This window comes from Mustela lutreola, chromosome 2 (assembly GCF_030435805.1).
Source record: "Mustela lutreola isolate mMusLut2 chromosome 2, mMusLut2.pri, whole genome shotgun sequence".
NCBI lineage: Eukaryota > Metazoa > Chordata > Mammalia > Carnivora > Mustelidae > Mustela > Mustela lutreola.
Window position 1 is genome coordinate 222,387,447 of NC_081291.1, and position 13,678 is coordinate 222,401,124.

At 55.5% G+C, this 13,678-nt stretch overlaps 1 protein-coding gene across 5 annotated transcripts in view; it reads left to right on the top strand.

Annotated features, from left to right (window-relative positions):
* PKNOX1 (PBX/knotted 1 homeobox 1) overlaps positions 1-13,678 on the top strand; it is a 63,101-nt gene that overhangs the window by 35,973 nt on the left and 13,450 nt on the right. For 4 of the 5 annotated variants that reach the window (XM_059164828.1, XM_059164830.1, XM_059164831.1 and 1 more), the window contains 4 exons: positions 1,663-1,834; positions 3,491-3,661; positions 7,153-7,252; positions 8,581-8,678. In XM_059164828.1, the coding sequence (XP_059020811.1) occupies positions 1,663-1,834; positions 3,491-3,661; positions 7,153-7,252; positions 8,581-8,678 (541 nt within the window). The remainder of the gene's footprint in view (positions 1-1,662; positions 1,835-3,490; positions 3,662-7,152; positions 7,253-8,580; positions 8,679-13,678) is intronic. The other variant, XM_059164832.1, reaches the window with a different exon arrangement.

The following is a 13,678-nucleotide window of genomic DNA, read 5'->3' on the forward strand; positions in this document are numbered from 1 at the left end:
AAGAAAGGCATACCAGGGGCGCCGGGGTGGCTCAGTGGGTTAAAGCCTCTCCCTTCGGCTCGGGTCATGGTCCCAAAGTCCTGGGATCGTGCTCTGCATCGGGCTCTCTGCTTCCTCCTCTCTCTGCCTGCCTCTCTGCCTACTTGTAATCTCCGTCTGTCAAATAAATAAATAAATAAATAAGATTTCATTTAAAAAAAAAAAAAGAAAAGGCATACCAGGCAGGAAAGGAAGACATGAAGCTGGCTCTGTGCACAAATGACACGATTGTCTGTATAGAAAATCCCCAAGATTCTACCAAAAAACTTCCAGAACTGGGTAAGTTAGTTTAGTAAGGTCACTCATGACAGGGGCAACGCACAGAAAACAATCCCATTTCTGTATCATTAATACAGCGGGAGGCTGAGAATTTAAAAGACATCGTTTACAAGAGCTCTGAAACATTTAGGTATAAATCTAACAAAACGCAGAAACTTTATGCTGAAAAACGATAAGATGCTGATGCCAGCAATCAAGGAAAACCTACATGTGACACATACCGTGTTCATGGGTTGGAAAACTCAACATAGTAAAGATGTTTTTTCTCCTGAAATCGACCTGTAGATTTAGCATAATTCCAATTAAAGCCTTAGCAGGATAGTTTTCTACACGTAGACACATTAATTTTGAATTTTATATGGAAGGCAAAATAACTAGACCAGCTGAAACAGTGTTGAAAAAGAATAAAGTTGGATTTGGAGACATCCTGTGGAGTCACAGTAATGAAGATGCCGTGACGGTGGTGAAGGGTTAGGAGCAGATTGCTGATAGCGAGTCCCGACGGAGACATACCAGAGTGTGACTTAGTGGATCTGACAAAGGTGTAGACGGTCCCATGGGGTAGAGGCAGACTTTCCCACAAATGGTGTTGGGAGAATTAGACATTCACATGCCAAAAGAAGATCCTCAATGTGCTCTCACGTTTTGTATAGAAGTTTACTCAAGGGGCGACCTGGGGGGCTTAGCGGGTGAAGCTTCTACCATCGCTGGGGTCCTGATCCCAGGGTTCTGGGATCAAGCCCCGATTCAATCTCCCTGCTCAGCGGGGAGCCTGCTTTTCCCTCCTGTTTGTGCACTCTCTCTCTCAAATAAATAAATAAAATCTTAAAAAAAAAAAAAGTTTACTCAAAACAGAGTATAGATGTAACTGTAAATTTTCAACTGATAAAGCTGGTCTGTCCATACCGTGGCGTATCATTCAGCCACAACAAGGAACGAGGTGGTGACCCATGTGCCAGCGCTGGTGAACCTGGAAGACACCGTGCTGAGTGCGAGAAGCTAGATGCCGAAGGGTGTGTGTTGTGTAATTCCGTTTAGATGCCTAGAACCCTGGCAAGCCTAGAGAGACAGAAAATCGGTTGTGGTGGCCGGGGGCTGGGGTCTGGGGGAAGACGGACAGTGAATGCTGATGGCTGCAGGGTCTCTTTGCGGGCTGATGAAGGTGCCGTAGGGTTGCCCGGTGATGGCTGCACCCGTCCGTGAACAGAGGAGCCCGCCTTGGCGCGTCATGGCAGCGGATAAGCTGTAGCCCGAGAACGGTGTCTCGACAGCGGATGCGCACCTGCGCACTCAAATACTCTCGGGCACGCGTGGGACACCCGTTTTACTGTTTCTTTCCCCCAGGCACCCGCTGTTTCCGTTATTAGCTTTGCTGTTTGAAAAATGCGAACAGTCCACGCAGGGCTCCGAAGGCACGACTTCCGCCAGCTTCGATGTGGATATCGAAAATTTTGTACGGAAGCAGGAGAAGGAAGGGAAGCCCTTCTTTTGTGAAGATCCGGAAACTGACAATTTAGTAAGTAAAAGAAATGTTTCATTCTTATTCTTTATTTATTCCAAATTTAAAATCTGTTCAGTGAACTCAAAACTTGTAATCCGGACTTCAGAATGTAGTTGTGCTAAAGGAGGGAATCCGGGAGTTGATGAACTACTTCCCGTATGTGTGACCTGGGTGTGACCCCACGTCTCCCAGCCTTTCCCAGTGACCTCTGTCGGGGGCTCAGAGGAGCTCGTCTGCGCCTGTGCCACCAGGGGGCTGGGGACTGAGGTCCCCCCCAGTATCAGTGAAGTCCCTTGGGGTCGGTGTGCTTGTGTGCATGCTTCTCAGGCAGCATACCTGTGTCTCTGTCCAGTTCTGGGCTCATCCCCGACCACGGACACATCCCTGTGCTCTGTCTGGAGGCTGGTAGTGAGTGGTGGCAGGTGGCTGTGTGCAGACTCGAGGCCCTTGCACACAGAGCAGGGCGGCCTGCACAGCGGGCTCCCACGCTCCTCACTGCTCGCCCCGGCCGTGCCGCCTTGGCTGGGTGCCCTCCTCCCCGGTCGGGTGCCCCACAGCCCATGCTGAAGGACGGGCAGACGTGGTCAGTGTCAGCGTCGCTTGTGCACCCCTCAGGGCAGTGGAGCACCAGTAGCCCGAGTCAGGGGCGCGCTCCTTCCCCGGGCTGCCTTTAGAACCTGCTAACCCCCAGCTCCAAACCGGGGTCAGGGCCCCCGTCCGCAGAAGAGCATCTTTAGGAAATCTTTTCCTGAATAAATGTCGCGGGTCTGTGTGGGTTTTTAACTTATCATGCATTCAACCTCCGTGAATTTTCCCGGGGCGCTGTCTGACCTGGAGCAGCCTCCAGGTGCCTGCCCTTTCGGGGTGAGAATCAGAAGCTTGCTCGGCCTCTGAATCTGTCACACTGCACCACTGCGTGGCCGCGGGGACAGCCAGAGGAGGGGACCCAGGCTCTCCTGACCGCAGAGGGCCAAGCGGAGCTTGGCTGGTTCCTTCGGCAAGTGCACACGAGGTGTGAGACCAGGATCCCAGCAGGAGGGGCTGGGCTTTGGGCTGTGGAGTCACAGGCACGTTGTGCTCATTGGGACAGAGCGGAGTCTGCAGCTGTGGGGCGGGTTACCCTGAAACTTAGTGACTTAATAAAGTCACAGTAGAACTTTTAGATCTTAAAGGGCAGACGTCGTGCTAGGGCCAAAGTTCTCAGGCTTCCCACCAGGAGCGCAGTCCATGAAAGGCAGAGTTGGTGAGTCGAGTTTTATCGAAAAAAAGAGCCACCTGTGCTGTGGGTGTGGATCCGACCCCACTGACGGAGGGACCGAGGGAGACACAGGAGGACAGGGAGGGTGAGGGCCTTGCTCTGTGGAACGGGGCAGTGCTGGGGCCGGGCCGAGGCTGGGCCGTCTCCCGGCGCTGGGACTCACCGAGGGCGGCAGGGGGACCATCCGTGTCCTCGCACAGCAGATGCAGCTGAGATGCCAGAGGCCCGCGGCGCTGGGGTGACTTGTCATTCCACATGTTTCAGACGTAATCCCCCTCTGTCGCTGGCCCTGCAGACGGCCGTGGCTCTGCGGCGCTCAGGCTGAGCCGAGAGAGGCTGTGTGCTGAGAATCCCAACTTCCCGGGATGCTGCCGTTTTCTTGTCTGAGGGTCTTTCATTTCCTCTGCTTCTAGATGGTAAAAGCAATCCAGGTTTTGCGTATCCATCTTCTTGAGCTGGAAAAGGTTAATGAACTGTGCAAAGACTTCTGCAGTCGATACATCGCTTGTCTAAAGACGAAAATGAACAGTGAGACTCTGCTCAGCGGAGAGCCCGGGAGCCCGTATTCCCCCGTCCAGTCCCAGGTACCTGTTTGGGTCCTGCTCTGCTTCGCGGTGACGGTAAGGTCCGCGGGGGCGACGGTGCCGCCTCCTGAGACCAGCAGCCCCGCCAGAGGGCCTGGGCTGTCATGGCCTTCCCGGGGCCAGGACAGCCCTCTGGGCTTCATGCGGTCGTGGACTGAGGCCTCCCTCTGCTCAGCGGAGCCTGGATCCCGGCTGCGGAGGACGGAGAACCAGTCCTCGCTTTCCTTCTTCTTTAAAATAAGGTTTTTATTATTTCTGGAAATTGTGGTAAAACACGTGGATCACAGAGTGTACCGTGACATTCAGCGTATTCACACTGTTGCTCAGTCGCTGTCACCAGCCGTCTCTGGAACTTTCCATCTTCTCAGACTGAAGCGCTGCCCCTGTGGAGTACTAACTCCCCACTCTTCCCTCCCCAGCTCCCACCTTTCTACTCTCTGTGAACCTGGTCCGTCCAGGTTCCCGACGCGAGCGGATCCCACCGCATTCGTCCTTTTGTGTCTGGCCCGCGCCACGGGCGTGACGTCCTCGAGGTGGGCGCACATCGGAGCACCCTTACCCATGAGCCGTTTTCGTTCTGTGGCGCGTAGTGACATCGCGTCGTGCTCACGGTTCGCACCTTCCTGACACCTGATGGTGTTGGCCGTCTTGCCTGAGCTTGTCTGCTGTCTGTCCGTCCAGCTCACATCTTTGCCCATCTTCTGATGGGATTTTCTGAAAGTGTTGACTTCTCAGCACATTCTAGATACTAGTCTTTCATGAGCTAGATGGTTTGGGAAGGTTTTTCTCCCCGGTCTGTAGCTTAGCTTCTCATCCTCTTCTCGGGGTCTCTTGCGTTGTAAACATTTTAAATTTTGATCAAGTCCCATTTGTCAACTTTTCTTTGATGAGCTGTGCTTTTGGTGGTAAGTCCAAGAACTCCGCCCGGCCCCAGGTCCCAGGGACTTTTCTCTAGGATTTTTTGTTTTGTTTTGTTTAAGATTTTATTTATTTATTTGACAGAGATCACAAGTAGGCAGAGAGGCAGGCGGGGGGGGGGGGGGGGGGAAGCAGGCTCCCTGCTGAGCAGAGAGCCCGATGCAGGGCTCGATCCCAGGACCCTGAGACCATGACCTGAGCTGAAGGCAGAGGCTTAACCCACTGAGCCACCCAGGTATCCTTTTGTTTCATTTTTTGGTTTCTTTTTTTTCCTGCATGTTTTATGTTTCACATTTAAATCCATAAGCCTTTTGGGTTAGCTTTGGTATGAAGTGTGAGGGTCTAGGTCGAGGTTCTTTGTTCTGCCTCTGGCCGCCCAGTGCTCCAGCACCATCTGCTCCGGTCCCTCCCTTGAAGTGCTTTTCCGACACTGGGGGCAGCCGGTCGGGTGTTTGTGTCCATCCGTCTCTGTTCTCTGTTCGGGTCCGCTGATCGGTGTGTGGACAGCAGCCGGTCGGGACGCTGGAGCTATCTAAGAAGCCTCACATGTCGGTAGACGGGTTCCTCCCACTGCAGTCTTCGTTTCCAAAGTGATTTTAGTTATTCTACGTCACTTCCATAGAAGTTTTGGAATGATCTTGTCTGTATCAACAAAAAAGTGCTGCTGAGGTTTAGGTAGGAATCGCATTCAGCCTGCTTATCGTTCCGGGGAGAAGCGAGGTCTTCCCCCCGTCCACTCCTCCGGCGCACAGACCGGCACGTCTCTCTGTTCATTCACTCCTCTGTCGTTTCTCAGTGGTGTTCTGTAGTCTCGTGCTGTAAGGCCCACACGTGTGTTTGTAGAATCACACCTAGGTGTTTCTTTTCTTCTTTTTTTTAAGCAGTTACAGGTGGTGTTACGTTTTTAACTTCAGTGTCCCTGCTAATATTGAGAAATAGTTGATTTTGTATGTTTATCCTGCATCCTGCAACCTTGCGGAACTCCTGTCTTAGTTCTAGGAGGCCGTGTTCACAGCTTCCTCACCTGTGCAGTGATGCCAGCCATGGACAGGAACTGTTCTAGTCCTTTCTTCCAAGCTGTGCGCCCATTTCCTTGTCTTTCCTTACTGCGTTGGCAGGGACGCCTGGTGCGGTCTTGAATACCATTGGTGAAAGTGAACGTCCAGCCTTTTCCCCAGTCCTTAGAGAAAAACACTCTGTCTTTCACCATTAATTACAGTTTTAATGGCAGGTTTTCCTGGATGCTGTCCATCCGGTTGAAGAAGTTCCTCTCTATTCCTTTTTCTTCTAAGAGTTTCTGTTACGTTGTGTTTTGTCAAATGCGTTCCCTGTGTGAATCGATAGGGTTATGTGATTTTTTCCTCTTTCTACTTGAAAGTACTTGATTTGTTGCATACTGAGCTGGAATAAACTCCTCCTGGGCATGGCACGAAATTCTTTTCATGTAGCCTCCTGGGTTCTGTTGGCGAGTATGCTGTCAGGCGTTTGTGCCTGCTTCAAGGGATGCTGGTCTGTGGTTTTTGTTACGGTCTCTGTCCAGGTTTGGTACCAGGATAGTAGAGCTTTATCCTTTCCTGTTTTCTGGAAGTGACTACGTAGAATTGGTGTTACTACTTTACATGTCAGATAGAATTCTTCAGTGACAGTAGCTGGACCTGGAGATTTCTTTTTTGAGTTTTGAAGTTACGAACTCGGTGTCCTTCATGGTTGTAGGGCTGCTCAGATGGCCCGTGTCACAGAAGCTCCCCTCTCAGACGGCAGAGGCTCGCGTGGCAAGTGGCTGCGGCCCGTCTCGCCTGCTGCTGTGTGTAGGATGTGCGATGCCCTCTGTGTCCTTCCTGGTCTTGGTGATAGGTCATCTCCCTTTGTTTTCCCCGAGTCTTGTAGACGTGATCCATGTACTGGTCGTGCGGAGAACCAGCTCTGCTTTCGTCGCTCTCTGGTTCTCTGGTTTCAGCTTCGCGGACTTCGCTCTGATCTCTTCCACGTCCTCTCTTCTGCTTGCTCTGGTTTCCTTTTGTTCCTCCGTGTTTCGCTTCTTGAAGGTGGGAGCTTGGATTATTGATTGGGATGAAGTCACTTTTTTCTAACCAAGTTGATACGGCAGCCTGCAGAGTAATTGTCTCTGCACGATTGCCACCAGCGCTGCTCAGCTGCCCAGGTACCCGGGTGCCCGCCGGGTGCCGGGCCCCATGCCCGGACGCCAGGTGCACAGCTTCCTACCCTTGCAGCCGCCAACCCAGCCGTCACGGTGAACGGGTAGATGAGCCCGTGAGTACCCGACTTCAGATGGTGGGATCTGGGTGTGGTGTTCGGGCCGTTTTCGTGGAACCTGCTGCAGGCCAGGCCCAGACCAAGCCCTCCACAAGCAGGAACACCAGGAGGCTCACCTCTTTGGTGATGAGTCACATGATGACAAGCTGAAACATAACCTTTTGAAAGCCAGATTGAAACCAGTATCTCAGAACCATCGTATGTGATGCCGGGGCAGCCTTGGATCTCCTGGTTTGCAGATGCGGAAGGAGGCCTTTCTGTTTTCCTCCAACCTCTCACTGTGTGTCTCTGACTTACAGCAGATTCAAAGCGCCATCTCAGGCACTCTCAGCCCCCAGGGAATCGTGGTGCCGGCGTCTGCGCTGCAACAGGGGAACGTCACCATGGCGACGGTGGCAGGTATGCTGGCGAGAAAGGGCCGCTCTTGTCTTGAGCGCTTGTGGAGAAGGCCTTCCTGTTAGAACGGAGAAGTGCGTCAGCATAATTTCTAATCAATGCCAGTTCCTGAGACAGGAGTGGCAACATCTAGAGCCCTTAGAATTGAATGCGTCTTCCTTGTTTGAATTCCCAGTAACAAACAGTAGATGCAAGCTGTGTTTCTCTACCAAAAGATTTTGAGAAGAAAGGTTTTATTATTTATTTATTTATTAAAAGATTTTATTTATTTATTAGAGAGAGAGAGGGAGAGAGAGCAAACACAGGCAGACAGAATGGCAGGCAGAGGCAGAGGGAGAAGCAGGCTCCATACCAAGCAAGGAGCCCGATGTGGGACTCGATCCCAGGACGCTGGGATCATGACCTGAGCCGAAGGCAGGTGCTTAACCAACTGAGCCACCCAGGCGTCCCGAGAAGAAAGGTTTTATATAGGAGTGGACGACATATAGCAGAACCCGCTGTGGTTTGCAGGTGACGTCGTTGTTCCCTGGGCTCTTGGCAGCACCTGGACAAGCTTAGGTGGTGTCGTTAATACTTGACAAACAAGAGTTCATTCTTGGTATTACTTGTATAGTGAAACCCACCGCGGGAGGGGACGAGCGCTGCGGTCCCCTGGTGCATGTCGAACATCGCAAATACAACATCGTCGTGAGAATGGACTGGGGCGTGTAAGGAGGGAAAAATTTACACCGAAAAGCCCCGTGTGATAGTGTGCAGGGAAACCCCCGCAGGAAGATGTATGCATGTTTGATCAAAAAAGACGATAAAAAATATTTCACACCATCACTGGGTCCTTCAGTACTGGTAACTGTGGGGAGAGGAGGAAATAGAGGCCGACAAAGAGGGAACCCCAGAATCCAGGGACGCCCTTGTGCCCTGTGCGGTGGACACCTTGCCGCCTGCCCCACACTGTGCACCCCACACTGTGCCCGCGCCCCAGAACACTGCCCTGCCCTCCCAACTGTTCTGCCCCGGCCCCTGGACACTGCCGCGCTCCGCTGCGCGATACCTCCTGCCCAGGGCCCACACACCCCACAGTACCATGTCCCTCCTCGGTGTCCCTCCCCTTCCCAGAGCCAGGCCTCACTATAGATGCGGGGACACTTTGTCCGGGGACATTGTTTCAATAATTTGCAGTGACGGGTCCGCCAGCAAAGTACTGATCACTTGAAATAGTTTAAAAACCGCATCAGACTGCAGGTTTTATTCCTTCCATACGCACGTTGAGTATATCGAGAATATGGTTTTAAATCCTTGAGACTTAAGAGTCTTTTAATGTCTTCCTTCTTGAGGTGGCACCGTGTACCAGCCCGTCACAGTCGTCACTCCTCAAGGCCAAGTAGTGACACAAGCGCTGTCGCCTGGCACGATCAGGATCCAGAACTCGCAGGTGCGTGTGTCATTCCCGCGGGCGGGGTTGGGGCTGAGGGGCGCCACGTGGGGCACAGTGGGTCCCGGCGGGAGCTGTCCTCGGCCTGAAGACCACGGTCTCGGCCGGCTTTCCCGTCGCCGTCTGCAGGTCACCTTGATGTCAGCGCGTCGTCTCTCGTCTACCCTTCATCTGTGTCATTGTAAAAAAGTCTCCAAGTTCAGAAAGTCTAAGAAAGCCAGAAAAAAGTCAGCCCTGACCCCTTTCCCTCAGCAGCCACTGTCGTCCAGCTGAACGGTGGACTGCGTAGCTGTCCCTGGCTCGGGAGATTCGAGGCCGTGTGGACGGGCTCTTCCCGCCCCAGGTCAGCCGACCGAGACCCCGCAGACCATGGCCAGGCCCCTTCTCGGGGCACCTGCTGGGCCAGAGCGCTGCTTCAGGCCAGTCCTGGGGGTGGCGGGGCACTTCCTCAAAGCCCTCCCACAGCCTGTGGGAAAGCCAAGCCCGGGCTGCCCCTTCCCCGCTCCCCATGGCCCAGTGAAGGCCCTGCCCGAAGAGGAGGCCGGTGGGCTTGTCCTGCCCTTGGCCGCCCGCCTCGAGGGGAGCCCTGGCTTCGAGAGCTCGGGAAGGAGCTTCGTGGGCGGAAGCCGCAGGTGGACGAGCCGTTCTCTCTGTGCCTGTGCGGGAAGAGGGGCTCGGGCTTAGCCCTGCGCCCGCCGCCGTCGGTCCTGGGCACGCACGCACCCTCGTTAGCCACGTTTAGCTGGGTGTAAGTCAGAGGGTCGTGTTTCTCTTACCCGCTCACATTTAGGAATACAGATTCTGCTAGTTCTTTGTCTTTGGCCTGCACAGGGGTTTCCCACAGCCTCTGGGCGGCCTGGAGGCCCAGCTCCGGAGATGCTGGTCTCCCTCGAGCCACAGCAGAGGCCACAAGGCCTGAGGGGGTGGTGGTGCACGGGCTGGCGCTGCCAGTCCAGGGCTTACTGCCTCTTGCTGCCTGGACAGAGTTGAGCTGGGGCTTGTCGTCTGGGCACACGGGGTCTCACCAGGCCCCGCCGTGGGTAGAGGAGGAGCCGGACTCCGCCGGCCTCGTCCCTAGACCCCCGGCCAGCCCGCTGTGCCCGGAGCTCCCCATTCAGCAGGGCGGAGAGCGTGAGCGCCTCCTGCTACCACAGGGAGCTGCTTTTAGAGAGACACACTTCAGAGTGAGGTGCCTTCCTTGTGTGGCTTAAGAAGAAAGTTCTCCGGGGCGCCTGGTGGCTCAGTCAGTTAAGCCTCTGACTCTTGATTTTGGCTCAGGCCTCGGTCTCAGCCCATGTTGGGCTGCACACTCAACGGGGGTCTGTGTAGGATTCTCTCTCCTCCCTCCGCCCTCCCTGCCGCACGCTCGCTCGCTCAGATTCATAAATCCGTCTTTAAGGAATAAAAAGGAGAAAGTTTTCTACTTGTCTGAATTTTCTTACAGACGGAGAGGACTAGTTTAGCAGGGGACACACAGAGCTTGTGTTTCAGTAAAACCCCTTTGGATGCACGTGACCCTCCCCAGCACTGCTGGGCAGACAGAGGGACACAGCTCCCCTCCCTGTGGCCCGTGGGCTGTCTCTGCCCCGGCGCTCCGTGGCTCCAGCCCACCATGTGTCTGTCCCCTCCCCGTAACGCTCCTGCCGAGTCTGGCTTCTAGGGCGGCAGGGCCAGGAAGCGGGAGACACGAGCTACCTCGGGTTTGCAGCAGAAGCGCAAACAGATTGCCGGGGGGGCCCAGGGTGCGGGTTTCTTTGAGTACGAGCTGTGCGTGGTCCGCGGGTTTTTGTTGTAGCTCCTTGGGCTGTTCTGGCTCTGTTCTTCCCTTTTTCTTTTCTTTGCGGGGGGCTGGTTCTTACTGGGCTTCAGGTTATTGGGGAGAGTAACTGAACCAGTGACATGGTCTGTTTTAGTGTCAGAAACCATCAGGGTTGGTTTTATTGGGAAGACCGCTGTCCGTCCCAGGTCACGCCGTCACTCTGGCCAGCACCGTCCACGGCAGCAGTGTGGTGGCAGTCCCTCCCGGGCCGTCCCCGGCCTGCCCTGTCCTGCACTGTGTCTGGGTGCATCGTGGGTGCACACGGGGCAGATAGTAACCCTGCCCCTCCCCCCCAGAAGAGAATTGGCCACGGGGGCCCCATTCTGACCTAGAGCCCGTCAGGAGGGGCAGGGTTTGGCGTCTTCCTGGGGCATCTCTGTAGGAAGCTGTTTCTGCTTCTCAGAACAAGTTTTCGGGAGAAGAGAGGCGGCTGGGCATTTCCCTGACGCCCACCCGGGACACTCTCGCTTTATGACTGTCATTTACGTGTTTTAGGTTTTTGCTGTTTGGCCCGTGACAAGGTTTTCTGTCTCTGTTTAACTCTTATTTTGCCCTTTTTTTTTTTTTAAAGAAGATTTTATCTATTTATTTGACAGAGACAGTGAGAGAGGGGACACGAACCTGGGGAGTGGGCGAGGGAGAAGCAGACCCCCCGCTGAGCAGAGAGCCCGATGCGGGGCTCGATCCCAGGACCCTGGGATCATGACCTGAGCCAAAGGCAGAGGCTTAACAACGGAGCCCCCCAGGTGCCCCTTATTGGGCTTTTTTATATCCAGTTGTGTGTCCGGCTCATCGGGCAGCGTGCTAAGAGGCTTGGAGCAAACCGCCACCTCTCCTGCCCTGTTCCCTCCTCTCCGCTCGGGCAGCTGCTTTCCGATCCTGCGGCTTTCCTCCCGTTTCGAACTGAAAATCCTCCCTCCTGACTCACCCCCGAAGCACCCGGATTGGATTCTCTGTCTGCGGTCGGGCCTGTGCTCCGCATCCCACCCGATGACCCCCACCCCGGGCTTGCCGCCCCCGCCCTGCCGGCGCTTCTCACCGCGCAGCCGCACTGTCGTCAGCACGAGCCTCACCTGGTCTCTGAGCCGAGTGTGTAGCCGAGATCGCAGGGCTTCTCTGGTTCTCGTGTTTCTGGCTGAGTCACAAGCACTTTACTGTCGCCCCTGGCCTGGCTCTCCTGGTGCCGTGGCCCACAGCTGGCTGAGCCTTGGGCGTCCCGCCGGCCGGAAGGCACGTGGGTGTCACTTGCCCCCAGAAGCTCTAGTCCTCCTCTTTTCGGGGCTCTTCTCCATCCAGGCTGGGCACAGGGCGTGTTCTTGAACTTCCCTTTGACGCTGCCTTGAGGAGTCCCTTCTCCTAGAGCCTCGGTCCTCTCCTTTCTCGGCTTCACCCCCTTCTTGGAGAGCTCCCAGGGGAGATGTGCGTGGGAACTACGTTTTGTTGCGACGTGGTGAACCTGAAGATGACTTTATTCTGGTCTCGTACTCAACGCAGTCCGCTTACAAGTAGGGTTTCCGGATAAAATCGTAGGTGGGGGCGGGGAGCACAGTGTCGGGGGCTCCAGCCACCGCGTTGCAGTGGGAGGAGGTCCCGCCGCTGCTTTCCCGTCTGCTGTGTTCTCTGCTCTCAGATGCCCCTTCTCGGAGCTACTGCCGAGCCCCGGCAGACCTCAGGTCCGTGGGTGCGGGTGGGTGGGTGGTCCTCTCCCGGACGTCTCGGGGACATCCCCGCCCCCAGCCCGAGCCCCGTAGACCTTCTGAGCCGAATCTCTGCATTTTGGTGTCATTTCGTATTTGCCTTTCCGTCGACCTTCTGAGCAGGCTCCTTCTGCGCCCCGCTCCGTGCGGGCTGGGTTTCCTAGACGCCTCCGTGCCCGCTGCGCGTCTTCCAAAGTAGCCCCCATTTTGGCTTCGCGGGCCGCCGGGTTGTCTTTAGCGTCCGCCTTCTCTCTCCTCTGCATCTCCGCGCTTACGCGGGAGCCTGCGGTTTGTGGCGGCGGCCTTCCGGTGTCTGGGGACAGTTGGCTGTCCTCAGGACTGTCCCCACGAGCTGCCAGAAGCCGCTGGGTGGGTGGCCGGGGTGGTGCACGGGCTGGCCTCCAGAGGCTTCCTCTAGAGAAGGGCTCTCGGACTTCTTGCCGGCGTAGGCCTGCTTGCAAGGGCGGGGGTGGGCCGGGGTCTCCCATTCTGCGTGTAGAGTCCCCTCACCCCCTTTCTGGCCTTGCCCCTCCCACTGTGCAGCTGTGTCCTGTGTGTCCCTGGTCTCCTGCGGGGCCGGTCAGTCATCTGCAGAGAAGGATGGGCGGGGGCTCTCGCTATGGAAACGCACTTCCAGCCGCTGGCCTGGGCCCTTAAACCCCCCGCTTATCCTGTCCCCGGCTTTGCTGGAGCCCAGCAGGGCCAGCGGCCGCTCCACGCAGAAACCCCGTGGCCTGCCTTCCTCATAGCCTCGTTAGCACTCGGGCCCCTGAGGCGCATCTGTGAGGCGAGGCGCGCGGGCGGCTGTCATCTCACACGTTGGCTTTAACCCCGCGCAAAACAAGCAACGCTGAGCGTGTGTGGAATTTTGCGAAGAACATCGTCTGTTAATTGAAACAAATAAGGCAGGTGAACTGAAGTTTGGCCCCGGGGCTCTGAAGCTCGTATTCCAAGTTCATTTCCTGTTCCTTCTCCCGTGCGCACAAACACGAGCGTGGAGGGGTGCTTGATGCCGGCCGCCTTCAGTCCTTTGACAAAGAAGCACATTTCAAAAAACACTTATGCCCTTCATGATAGTCTTGATTTTCGAGACGCTTTAGATACAGCTAGTGTCTCTGTGCTTCCGTAAGTCATAACTGGTGTCCGTTTCCATGTCACTGTTGAGGCTTTTAAAGAGCGTATCTTTTCCAAGCTCTGCGCAGCCCGAGGATGTACAGACGATACAGTGACCGCCTCAAAACCACGTTCCAAGCGCTCACAGCTGTGTCTGTGGATAGTCACGCTGAAGCTCACCTTCTTCCTTACCAAGTCTGGTTCCTACGCTAGGTTCCGAATTCATGCGTGCACAGTGTCCCCGAGCATCTGTGCCGAGGGCCTGGGGAGCGCGGGGGCTTTTCTTCCTCACCAGGGTCGTGAGCGCTGCCGTCTGCACAGGCAGGCCGGGCGTGAGCTGTGGCACCTGCAGCCCGCGAGGCTGACCCATT